The 11,813-nt window shown below is 41.6% G+C and overlaps 2 protein-coding genes across 2 annotated transcripts; one reads left to right on the top strand and one right to left on the bottom strand.

Annotated features, from left to right (window-relative positions):
• Nucleotides 1-3,631: 3,631 nt before the first annotated feature.
• itpa (inosine triphosphatase (nucleoside triphosphate pyrophosphatase)) lies at nucleotides 3,632-6,295 on the bottom strand. The gene is made up of 8 exons (XM_008407358.1): nucleotides 6,185-6,295; nucleotides 5,985-6,042; nucleotides 4,785-4,849; nucleotides 4,600-4,673; nucleotides 4,483-4,514; nucleotides 4,265-4,377; nucleotides 4,107-4,183; nucleotides 3,632-3,916 (listed from the first exon to the last, which is right to left on the bottom strand). Exons 1-8 carry the CDS (start codon nucleotides 6,245-6,247, stop codon nucleotides 3,811-3,813), a joined length of 588 nt encoding a protein of 195 aa, XP_008405580.1. The 5' UTR covers nucleotides 6,248-6,295; the 3' UTR covers nucleotides 3,632-3,810.
• A 90-nt stretch (nucleotides 6,296-6,385) lies between these two features.
• Nucleotides 6,386-11,685, top strand: mettl13 (methyltransferase 13, eEF1A lysine and N-terminal methyltransferase). The gene is made up of 9 exons (XM_008407359.1): nucleotides 6,386-6,651; nucleotides 6,760-7,032; nucleotides 7,114-7,585; nucleotides 7,676-7,875; nucleotides 8,513-8,696; nucleotides 9,723-9,878; nucleotides 9,988-10,200; nucleotides 10,284-10,415; nucleotides 11,310-11,685. The coding sequence occupies exons 1-9, from the start codon at nucleotides 6,499-6,501 to the stop codon at nucleotides 11,591-11,593; spliced, it is 2,067 nt and encodes a 688-aa protein (XP_008405581.1). The 5' UTR covers nucleotides 6,386-6,498; the 3' UTR covers nucleotides 11,594-11,685.
• Nucleotides 11,686-11,813: the final 128 nt, after the last annotated feature.

The raw sequence follows: 11,813 nt of genomic DNA, 5'->3' as shown, positions 1-11,813 counted from the left end.
CAAATCGGTATGTTTTTCAAGAGCTTTGTGGGGCTATGATTGCTGTATGCTGTACCATACCTAAAGAACATGTCATAAATAGTTCTAATCATCACTTTTGTTATTATCACAATAGAACCTCAAACTATCATGATAAAACTTGAAGTCCATGTCAACCCCCCTACACTGCCCAGGTCACCATGCTAGCAACAATGTTTTTCTTCAGCAAAGACGAAGCTCTGAGTTGATGGAAAGGTGGAGCTAAAACATGAGCAATCCTGTAGGAAACTTGTTTAAGCCAGCAAAAGACCTGAGAATGAGGAGGAGGAGGATCGATCTCCTGACAAAAACAGAAATTGTTGGATTCTTATGTTAAACATTAATTAGAAAGAAAGACATAGACATTTATTTTAGCACAAACTGACAAGTTTTCTATAAAATATTATAGAAATACAGTTTCCAATGAGTAATAATTAGGACAACTGGATATTTGTGCTTGGCTGCGGTAGGACCTGGCCCCATCATCACCATAGAATCATTATGAATTCTATCAGAGGGTGCTTGGGGTAAAATATGAGACCATCTGTTAAAAAAAAAGAATAAGTTGGTGCTGAAGTAGAATGTGGCCCTGCAGGATGACGACCCGAAACCTGCCAGGAAATCCACCGAAGACTGGTTGAGAGTTAATGGAAGAACCGGGAAGTCCTGGAAATGAGACCGAGCCCAGACCTCTTTTCTTTACAGACTGTGTATAATAGTTCTTAATCATTAAATTATTCAACACAATCTTTGTTGTTTACTTCAAGCAGTGTGGGTTTTGATGTGTGTGTGTGTGTGTGTGTGTGTGTGTGTGTGTGTGTGTGTGCGTGTGTGTGTGTGTGTGTGAGAGCTACAGAAATGCCAGGTAGATACGCAACTGTGCGTCAACCGGGTCGTGGCAGAAACACATTCTGGTCCAGAGCGACTCTTTAGAAGTGCACTTATACCATTACCTTCCATCACATCTATATTATTAGTCCGGTTAGTGACTGCCAGCTTGGACTCCACAGTTTAAATCACCAGATTTCTAAGAGTACAGCGGTAATACAAACTGTCTCAACAGCAAAAGTTCATATTAGTTAAGGGGATATGTGATCACACAGATGAGGGGGGGGAGGTAAACTAAGTACTAAACCACTAAACTGAGTGTTTCGGTGCTCTGGATTTGGTCATAAACAGAGAGCAGCCTGGGGATGGCTCTCAGCAGGAATATGTATTAGGTCATGTGTTTCCATCATTCACAGCAGCGGGTTCATGGTGGAACAATTCACCCTTCTGAACATTTTAAATGTCTTGGAGAGACTTCATTCACGAGAGAGTTTGTTGAAACGCAAAATTTATGGGACGGAAAATGGACGTCGCTTTGAAAGGTGAAACCAGTCTTTTCGGATTTGAAGTGCACGCAGAACATAATTTGAGCCGTTTTAAGGACGAGGTTCAATCATTAGAAAGGGGGAAAAAAACAAAAAGAGTCAAGTTTCAGCAGGCGTTTACTGTTTTAATAAAACTCGCCGCAGCGGGAGACGGCAGGTATGTCTTGAATAGGAAGTGCAGCTTGTCTCCCCTAAACCACATCAAACCCTCCTCCTCCTCTGGCTTAATCCTAATGGATTAAAAGCTCATAAAGTCAGGCATCCTTTTCTCCTGGAGCAACGCATTCCTTTTAGCAAAACACAACATTGCAACAGCAAAGTCTCCTTCAGATCACTACTGGCCATTACTGGCCCTGTTTGTCGTAAAGTTGATAATGTCCTTGTTTTCCGGGCCTGATGAAGAGGTTTCGGGGGAAAATGCATCCAAGCTAATGTCTGGAGATGGTTTTCCGAACTCCACCAGGCTGAGGCTTTTCCGGAGCTTTAAAAACATCATCAAGTTTCCCGACTCGTAATCACAGCAATCATTTTTAAATGCTGTCATGATGGTTTATGTCCCGACTACCGAAAATGTTGCCAACATATCCGCGCCGAAAGGATGTGAGTATGAATGCTAAACATGTTTTGCTCCAGTATATCTGATACTTGCTGTAAAACAAGATGGTTTTCATTAGTCAAGCAAAATGCAGAGAGTTTTTACTGAAACATAGCAGCTTGTCAAGACATTTCTTCACTAAAATGCTCCAGTTTTACAGTAACACATTTCATATCTCACATATGCTACTTGCATATAAACCCAGAGCCAGCCTGAAGCATAAACAAACTGAGAGGAGTTTGATGAGTTTTTTTTTTTAGGGTTTATGGCCCATCTTTTGTAACTCTAACTTCAGCTTTTCGGAAGAGGCTTTTCACAAGGTTTATGGTGATGCTTATGGGAATGTTTTTTTTTTGTGACAATTTGATAATTTATAAGGCCTGACTCACAGTCCTTGGTTCATATATATCCCAAAGGTGCCCTGTTGGGGGTGTGCTGCGGTGGCACAGGGGTTAGTCCTCGACGTGGCCGTCGCAGGTTCGATTCTTGGCCTGGTGACTTTTGCCGCATGTCTTCCCCTTTCTCTCATTACCAACTTTCCTGTCAATTTACTATCAAATAAAGGCCAATGAAACCTTTTTTTTTTTTTTTTTTTTAAAGGTGCCCTGTTGGGTTGATGTCAGGACTGCGTTTCTTTTTAAACCTTGCTTCGTGCGCTGGTGAGCAGTTGTGTTGGAGCAGGAAGGGTCCATCCTGAAACTGTTCCTACAAAGTTGGGAGCATGAAATTGTCCAAAATGTTTTGGTTGTTTTGATATTTGGGTAAGTTATTGAGTTTATATGCTACCGTTATTCAGGATTAACAAAAATACAACAAACATTCACTAATTTAAAACTAGAATTTAATACACAAGTGACAAGTGTGAATTTATTGTGATTTTTAGCTAATTGAGTCATGGTAAAAATTACCACCACATATGGAACAAAAGGATGGTATATCCAACGAGTTATTTCAGAAACATGTGTTAAAAGTTACAACATGGTAAAGGACATTTGACTAAACACTAGTGAGAGTGTGTGTAACTTTGACCACTTTTAAAGTAGACATATTTTTTTACCAGAACTGTACCAATATAAGTATTCCAGACATTCAGCTGTAAAAAGTTCCAATTGGTTTGAAAGGAAACACATTTATGAGCCTCACTCAGATCCTCAGTGCTTCTAATAGGCATCAGTCACAGGTGAATGTATAGTTCCTGTTCAGAGACCATAGTCATTTTGTACCAAATCTCTTCTGGTATCACTGTGCTATGTCCACTGAACACCCCTCTCCCCTTCAGGGACCGTCTCCTTCCAAACATCCCTCCCTCCATCTTTTTTTGGACTCCATCCTGAACAACTTTCTGCTTCTTGTGCCAAAATCCACGGGCCCAGCCTTAGAAACAGAGATCTGCTGCTCTCATCAGGACCCTGGAGCTTTTCCTTTTATGAATTATGGTCTTCTCTGAGTCCATCTTTGTCAGTCCCAAGAAACTAAAACTCAAACAGGCGACTTGGAGATTCTACTTTGGCACAGCAGAGCAAAACTGGAGGAAGTGATTGTTGCCTTTAAATTTTTTTTTTTTAATTACCTTAGTTATTTTGATCAATTTTTTTTATAAAACATATCCCAAAACAATTTGTGTCAAAGATTAACTCACAAAATAGAACCTTTGAAAATAAAAGTTTATTAAAATTAAAGAGCAAAACAGATATAACCCAAGCCCTGTTCAGCGGTAGGCTTCACAACACAGTAATTACAAGAGGAACAGTCTAATTTCAATCCAGGTTGGTGTACTTTTGTGAAACTAAAGAACTTTTAATCATCCTGCTTCTTCTTCTTGCTCTATTTTGAGGTACGGTTGATTTTTGCAAAGTGCTCGGACATGGCCTCAAGTGCCCGGTAGCGGTGAGACATTGAATTCTTTACTTCTTTGGGAAGTTCGGCATAGCTACAGATAAGAGAGAAAAGAAAACGTTAGAGCACAAAGAAAAGTAAGTATTTTTAAAACGGTAAATTGGCAAAGGCACTTTTCCCCCTCTAATAGGACGGGGGCTCTGATTTGGTACTTTCTGTATCCACTCTAACAGTGCGTTATCCTCTGACTCCCTCTTGTGGTAGAAACATAAATAGTTGTTTACGTTTTGTCATATCCTTCTGGCTCGAAACAGGGATCCCATCCAAATTCTGGAGGCCCTCTGGGCTCTACGATCATCCCCTAAATCATGTTGAGAAGCATGTCAGAGGCAACATTACCCAATGCAGCCACTCAAGAAATTCCAGCGAGACAGAATCTAACCTCAATTCTCCCTCTGAAGAGCTGCACGGGTTCACCTTTCCCAGCGCTGAATGCAAAGGTGCAGAGCGCCCACGCCGATTTATCCTCAAAACCAGCTAAGAGCTTGTATAGGCCTGGATTACAATCCCACAACCAAATACCAAAAGATTAGTAATATTGCAACACTTTAATTGCAATTTGTTTACACATAACATTAAATTAATTACTTTACTACTTACCTTCTGGCTGTAGTTGAGCAAGAAACCATTTGCTAGAAACAAACAAAAACTATTAATTTTGGTAAAGTTTTATGATCTGAGATGTACGACTTTATTAGGAGTAGGAACTGCACTTGCATGTAAGGACCAGGCAGTCCTCCTAAGGCCCTGAAACACAGGCAGGTATCCTCCACCATGACTGGTCCATCAATCTTCAGGATAAAAAAATAAAAAAAAAACCTAGTTTCACTTTTATTCTGATAACATCAGCTGAAAATGAGGGGGGGGGGAGGTTGCGGTTTTACAGTTACGATGTAATGTACCTGCCGAGCGGCCTCCTTACACTTCTGTATGGAAATTTCATCTGGGTCCCCCTGGTACTCGGGCACTGGGTTAAAATAAAGAAGCGTGTTCAGAGATGGAGAGTTATGTCATTATTTTCTTTATATGTATTCTAACTTGTGGCGCACACGTTCCCCCCTCCCCCACAAAAATATACTAATAAAAATCAGTAGAACTCAATGTTTTCACGAGAAGGGGACTGTGAGCAGAAACTTGCTTTCAAACTTTTGGTCTGCATTTGCTGATGGTAACCTTATAATTGTCTAAATGGAATTTCAAAGCAGATAATTATGAAGAGAAACATGATTAGAAATAATAATGTGGTATGATCACCTTCACTTTCTCAGTGTATCCTTAACCCCGGATCGGGCTTTGCCTCACTGCGGTTATTCCTATTGCTTTTTTTTTTTTTTTTAAACCAGTTTCTTCTTCCACCTAATGTTCCATTAATATGCTTTTATTATTAGACCTTTTGAGGCTTCCCCTCCTTGTGGAGTGTCATTGACTGTCATCTGAACATCTGTCAAGTCTTTATAATAATTGTGCAGCCTACATTGACCCAAACTGAGGTTCAGAAAACCTTTGGATTTGTTTTTGGTTAACCGAGTTATGATGGAACACCAATTTGCTTGCAATATTTAACCCTTTCAAGTTATCCTAATTTTTCGAGACACTTATATTTGGGGGTTTTGTTAGTAGCACGCCATGATCATCAGATTTAGACAATCCTGGTCCTGGAGGGCCGGTGTCCTGCCACTCTTAGATATCTCCCTGGTCCAACACACTTGAATCCAACAGCTGAATCACCCCCTACGTGCAGTCAGGTTCTCCACAGTCCTGCTAACGACCTCATTATTTGACTCAAGTGTGTTGAAGTAGAGACATCTAAAAGTTGCAGGAGACCGGTGTGAGTTGCCCACCCCTGCTCTACGGGGTCTTGCGTAAAGAGTGGTTCCATCCATCCATTTTCTTACACCCTTGTCCCTTAGTGGGGTCGGGAGGTGCTGGTGCCCATCTCCAGCTAACGTTCCGGGCGAGAGGCGGGGTAAAGAGTGGTTCATAATATCAAAAGTGGAAAGTGTGGTCCACAAGTAAAACTCGATGTTTTACATGTTGTCATGTAAAACATCGTCCCTAAGCTGCTGCTGAATGAGGTTATTTATTTTAAGTGATGTACTTACAATCCATTTTTTTTGACACAACTTTGTAGGGAAATTGGTCTCCGAGTATGTGGACGACCTGAAGAATTGGGGGGGAAACGAAATTAGAAATATAAACGGTACAAGCACAGCCTGGAGCGGAGTGAATGGGATAGGTGTAAAAATAGAGACTTTAAACATAAAACAAGACAGTAAGAAATAACAAAACGTCAAACTCTTACTTCTTCGAGTTTCTTCGCGTTTCCAGTCACAAAGACCAGAGTTTTTCTTGCTGGGACAGCCATGATTAACCACACCGGGAGAACTAAAAAACCCGGACCTTAAGAGTTCCACTTTAGCCAATGAAATCACTCTCTTCACCTCGCAGCGAATCAGGTACCAGCAAGCGTCCTCGCCAACGAAAGAATTCACCAATCACCTTGAGGTGCTGTCAGAAATGTTGTCCGGGTAGAAAACTGAGTCCGAGGAGCCATGCGGAGTGAAAAATAGTTCTGGAAAGTAGCAGTTAAAACGAGTTCACACCCTAGAGGACAAGATGAGCCTTTTACCTCGCACCGCCGAGGAGTTCAGCTCTGCAGAGTACTGGGAGAGGTTCTTCAAGAAGCGAGGGGAGAGAGCTTTTGAGTGGTACGGAGACTACAACAAGCTGTGCGGCGTTCTTCACAAATATATCAAAGTGCAGGATAAGGTGGGAGAAACAGTATCCTGCCACAATTTAAAACTTTTATAAACCCATGACTGCAGAACACAAGCCTTTTATTTACAGCTCTCCATGTCGTTGCTTTCCTCCCTGTAGGTGCTGGTCGTCGGCTGTGGTAACTCTGAGCTGAGTGAGCAGCTGTATGACGTTGGCTACAAACACCTGACAAACATAGACATCAGTGAGACCGTAGTGGCTCACATGAACCAGAGAAATGCAGAGCGCAGACCCGACCTGACCTTCCATCAGGTGGACGCCACCCAGACTCCCTATGAGGATGCCAGCTTCCAGTCCGCTCTGGACAAAGGCACTCTGGATGCAATGGCATCTGAAGGGGAAGGATCTCTGGCCAGGAGGATGATCACCGAGGTAAGAGGGCAGCAGATGCAGCACCAGACCAATTAACAAAAAGATTCACGTTTTTGTCCACCCGTCATTGTGTGCTTGCAGGTTGGTCGGATCCTCAAAGTCGGTGGGCGATATGTGTGTGTGACTCTGGCTCAGGAGGCTGTGATCAAGCTGGCTGTGGAGCACTTTGTTCACATGGGCTGGGCGGTCAGGCTTCACTGCCTGCAGGAAGAAAGAGGGAAAGAAGAAGAAGACACCTTCGCTCTACCTGTTTTTGTCCTCGTCTGCACCAAGTTCCGCCAACCCATGCCTACTCCCATTCTAGAGATGTGTGTCGGAGATGATGGAGCGCCTGTCAGACACACACAGGTGTGTGAGCTTTTGTCTGCCGTGAGGGAGTATCAGGCTTATTCTGTTCTGAGGAAGAGACTTCGTACAAGCACAGACCCTGGCTCGAGTCTTTCCCTAACGCTCTGTAACGCCAAGACGGGTCTTCCCAGATACACTCTCACAGTGCAAGATTGTCCGCCTGGAGCCAAAGTGCCAAGATCAAACCAATTTGCTATATTTATAGGTGAGCTCTTCATTTCTCCATCACATTGTTTTTTTATGTTTTGTTTGTTCTTACATTGATTCCAGTTGCCTGACTGTTTTGTTTTGACAGTACCCAGAGGGAGTGAGACGGCTTGGCTTTATAGCTCCACTGAGGGCAGGAGGCAGCTGGCTGCCAGCGCCAATTTTCGTCGCCTGGTTATTGCTTCGATGCACAGGAATCAGGAATACACAGACATGCAAGCAGTCCAATCAGAGCTCTCACCGGTGGTGATGGACTTGGCTCCACCGGGCATGCCAACCAACCAGCAGGTAAACACGCAAGTATTCGTGTCGCTTAAGTTTTTTTTTTTTTTTGCATTTTGTCACTATCCAACCACAAATTTCAAAGATTTTATTTAATAGATCAACACAAAGCAGTAAGTAATAAAAAAAATGGAATGCATTTGTATCTATCCCTCATGAATAAATACTTTGTAGAGCCACCATTTTTTGGGGTATGTCTCAATTAGCTTTGGACTTGTAGATTGAACGGTTTCCCCATGATTGTTTGCAAAATAGTTCAGACTTTTTCAGGCTGGATGGAGAAGAACATTTCAGAAAGTCAACTTTCAAGTCTTGTCATAAATTCTTATTTGGATTTATTTGAACTAGATCATTTTAACTTACGAATGTGCTTTGATCCAAGCCACCCCTCCGTAGCTCTCCTGCATTTATAAGCATCACAATTGTTCTGGAAGTGAAACCACTTTCACAGCCTCAAGTTTTTCTGCCACACAATGTTTTGTATGTACGATAAAAAAAAGTCAAACGTTGGTCTCACTCGACCAGAGCACCTTCCCCTACATTCGGATGTTGTTTTCTAAAACCGCCTTCTACAAAAATGAGCTTGTTGCGGCTCTAGAAAAGCTCATCTGGTAATCCATTTGGACTCTCGTTCTTCATTCAGGTGCCGTTTCTGTCAGTGGGAGGGGATCTCGGTTGGCGAGAAGAAGTCAGCAGGGGAGTGAGTCAGCTCAGTGGGGAGTACTGCGTGGAGAACGTCAGAGGAGAAGATGGAGAGCTGTATCGCAGGCTCGTGTTCCTGTCCAACATTTCCTTGGTTCAGTCAGAGAGCCGACTCGTTCCATCAAGTACTGGTCATTCCTTTTTATTTTGCGTTTTAGATTTTTCTTTACTGTACTGCATTTTAACTAATGGAGCATATAAGCAAGATCAACACATATTCAGCGCGTTGTTAAACATTTAGTGTGACATTTTTCTGAAAGGACGAGTTCATTTTGTGGCAAAATGGAACCAAATGAAAATCAACTAGGCAACTATTAGCTATCATTTCATCAGTTACAATGACAGAAAAATCTTCACACATATTATTTATGAAAAAGAATAAAAAGTGAGAAAAACTCAGTCATGACATTAATAAATTGACATATTTACCACCAAGATATTTGTAGTTTCCTTAAATTAAGATTCAAATGGGTTTGTTTGCAACTCTAAGCAAAATTAGCAGCACATTTGAAATCTGTAAATTTGGAATATGTATGTCATTGGCCAAAAATAGTCTGCATTATGGCAAAGTTAACTACAGAGCCTATGATAAATATTTTCCCCTTTGAATATTTTTATCATTTTTATTGCTTTTACAAATAACAGTCAACAATTTTAGCATGTTTGAGGGAAAAAATGTTGAAGCCAATTTCTCTCACTAGGTTCTTTCTTGCATGGTCACTCAGTTTGTGAAGATGGCTGGATTTAGGCAGATTTACACGTGGCATATTCCTTCCATCTTTTGATGATGGATTAAACTGAACTCCAGATTCTTTTTTGCATCCATCCCCTAACATGTACTTTTCCATAACGCTTTCTCTGACTTGCTTGGAATGTCCTTTTGTCTTCATGCTGTAATGATAGCCAGCAATACTGATTAACCAGTGACTGTTTGTGCTGTTGTTGCAGTCAAAGGTGGATCTACTAAATTCTGATTGAAGGTGGCGAATATTTAAGCAATCACTCATTTTATGCTACGCATTTTTATTTAACTGTCATTTATGTTGTAGAAATTAGTTTTCACTTTGACATTGAAGGTTTTATTTTAATATAATGAAATGGAGAGCAATGATAAGAATAAATTAAATGGATGAAAATTTGTGTCTCGGCAGCATCAAGTCACAAGAAGAAGAGCAAAAAGAAGACCAAGGCAGCGGTTACACCTTCAGCCTGTCTGTCAGTGGACAGCGGCTTCCTGTGCTGCGCTCACCACGAGGTTATGGTGGCTGGTCTTTCTATGCTTGGTGTGGGGACCCCACAGAACAAAGGTGTGTGTGTGTCTGTGCAGACCCGACATTTTTGGATGTACCACAACCACTGCATGAGTTAGCATTTGATTCATCTTTACAAACGTTTTACGACCGTCTTCCTTCCTAGACGTTCCGGTTTCGGTGCTCCTGGTGGGCCTCGGCGGAGGAGGCCTGCCTCAGTTCCTGCGAGACTTTGTGCCTGATGCTGCCGTCGAGGTAGTGGAATTAGACCCGGTCGTGCTGGAGGTGGCAAAGGAATGGTTTGGATTCCGACCCGACGATCGTTTGACCGTCACCCTTGGCGATGGCCTGGAGCGCATCTGTTTTCTGGAGAAAGAAGGTCGGCGTGGAAATAAGGAGTCAGGAACGTTGACAGAAAAAAAAAAACAAACTCACATCTGACTGGGTTTTTTTTTTTTATAGGTGGCCATTTGTTTGATGTCATCATGTTTGATGTAGACAACAAAGACAGCTCTGTGGGGATGAGCTGCCCTCCTGCTGCCTTTGTAGAAACTGGTGTGCTGCAGAAAGTTTTTAACTTGCTCACTCCCAGAGGTAAACAAGGGTTTGATTTTACTTCATATATATTCCTGGGGAAAAAAAAGCTTAGAATATTCTGCAGTAGTCTTGAGATCGAAGTGGAGGCACACATCTAGCAAAAAGGTACAACAGCACGGTTTTGATAAAACCTAGACCCTTCTCAAAGTCTTGACCTACTTGCAATTAAAGATCTCTGATGAGACTTGGAAGTTGCTAATCTCAGATACCCATTATTCAGTTTATATGTGATTGAACTCTTTTGAAAAGAAGAATGATTTCAGTTTCTAGATGTACAAAGCTGATAAGTTTGGACTTGGGGTTAATTACATATGCATGCCACATTTCAGATTTATATTTCCGAAAAAAAAACCCATTGAAAACCTTCATCACTCTCCTTCCATTTAAATTGACTTCAGTATGCAGCACTTTGTGTTGATCTGTCACATAAAATCCCGATAAAATACACTAAAGTTTATAGTTGCAGCATGACAAAATGTGGAAAAGTTCAAGGATTAATAATATTATTGTAAGCCTCTGAACCCCAAACATGCTTTATTGTAGCTTTTAATGCCAGAATGATTTAAGATGTGTGTCAGTGTCTTTACATATGTTTTGGGATTATGTTATAATTCTGGAATGCAGATGTAGAGGAATCAAGTGTGTGTGCGTATATGTGTGTATGTTTGGGAAGTGGAAAGACAAGACCAAACATGAAATAACTTGGAATCACGTATCCGAAACGAAACTGAAACTAAATGCAAGATTTTTGTGTTCATTTGAGTATTTTAAATGTTACCATTTCATTTTACACACATTCCATCCCAACTCATGTAGATTTAAGGCTATTAAAACAGAAATATAGTTTTTCATTTGTTTGTAATACCGTCCTTTTGAATCTTTTGCTGCCAGGTCTGTTCATATTAAACCTCGTGTGCCGCAATCCAGTCCTGAGGAAAGACGTGCTCGAGCGTGTCAAGAGCGTGTTTCCCACTGTGCTCTCTCGAAAGATCGCCGAGGAGATCAACGAGGTCCTCCTGTGCTCCCGAGAAGAAAGGAATGCCGCGCACATCCTTCCATCCTTGAGCCAAGCAGCCAAGAATTTCCAGAGCATGTTGTCCTGTGACAGAACTGAACCCAAACAAAGGCCACTCATAGACATTGCAGAGATGATAAAAGATTTAAAACTAGAGTAACTTTTTAAGCACAGGTTTAGACTGAGGGGAAAAAAACTGAACATGCATTTGTAATGCATCACTAATAAATATCAGGCACATTTTTTCTTTCACTTGCCTCTGGTTTCTCTTTCACTCCACTGTGCACACTCCCTCACAGGCTAAGAATGCGGCAGCGTTATTTACAGTGGATGAACTACACTCTGGCTCTGGTTGCTGTGTTCATAGGGCTGCAGTCTGT

This window comes from Poecilia reticulata, linkage group LG4 (genome assembly GCF_000633615.1).
Source record: "Poecilia reticulata strain Guanapo linkage group LG4, Guppy_female_1.0+MT, whole genome shotgun sequence".
NCBI lineage: Eukaryota > Metazoa > Chordata > Actinopteri > Cyprinodontiformes > Poeciliidae > Poecilia > Poecilia reticulata.
Note: the sequence above shows the minus strand (reverse complement) of the source record. Positions and strands in the feature narration are given on the sequence as shown.

What these genes read in the sequence shown, in the direction of transcription:
- itpa (XM_008407358.1), bottom strand. Translation starts at nt 6,247, where the DNA reads ATGGCTGTCCCAGCAAGAAAAACTCTGGTCTTTGTGACTGGAAACGCG. An exon ending in TGCTCAACTACAGCCAGAAG is followed by an intron (nt 4,378 to 4,482) that starts GTAAGTAGTAAA and finishes ATTGTAATCCAG; the next exon opens with GCCTATACAAGCTCTTAGCT. An exon ending in TCTTCAGAGGGAGAATTGAG is followed by an intron (nt 4,184 to 4,264) that starts GTTAGATTCTGT and finishes AACATGATTTAG; the next exon opens with GGGATGATCGTAGAGCCCAG.
- mettl13 (XM_008407359.1), top strand. Translation starts at nt 6,499, where the DNA reads ATGAGCCTTTTACCTCGCACCGCCGAGGAGTTCAGCTCTGCAGAGTAC. An exon ending in ATATCAAAGTGCAGGATAAG is followed by an intron (nt 6,652 to 6,759) that starts GTGGGAGAAACA and finishes TCCTCCCTGTAG; the next exon opens with GTGCTGGTCGTCGGCTGTGG. An exon ending in CTGTTTTCTGGAGAAAGAAG is followed by an intron (nt 10,201 to 10,283) that starts GTCGGCGTGGAA and finishes TTTTTTTTATAG; the next exon opens with GTGGCCATTTGTTTGATGTC.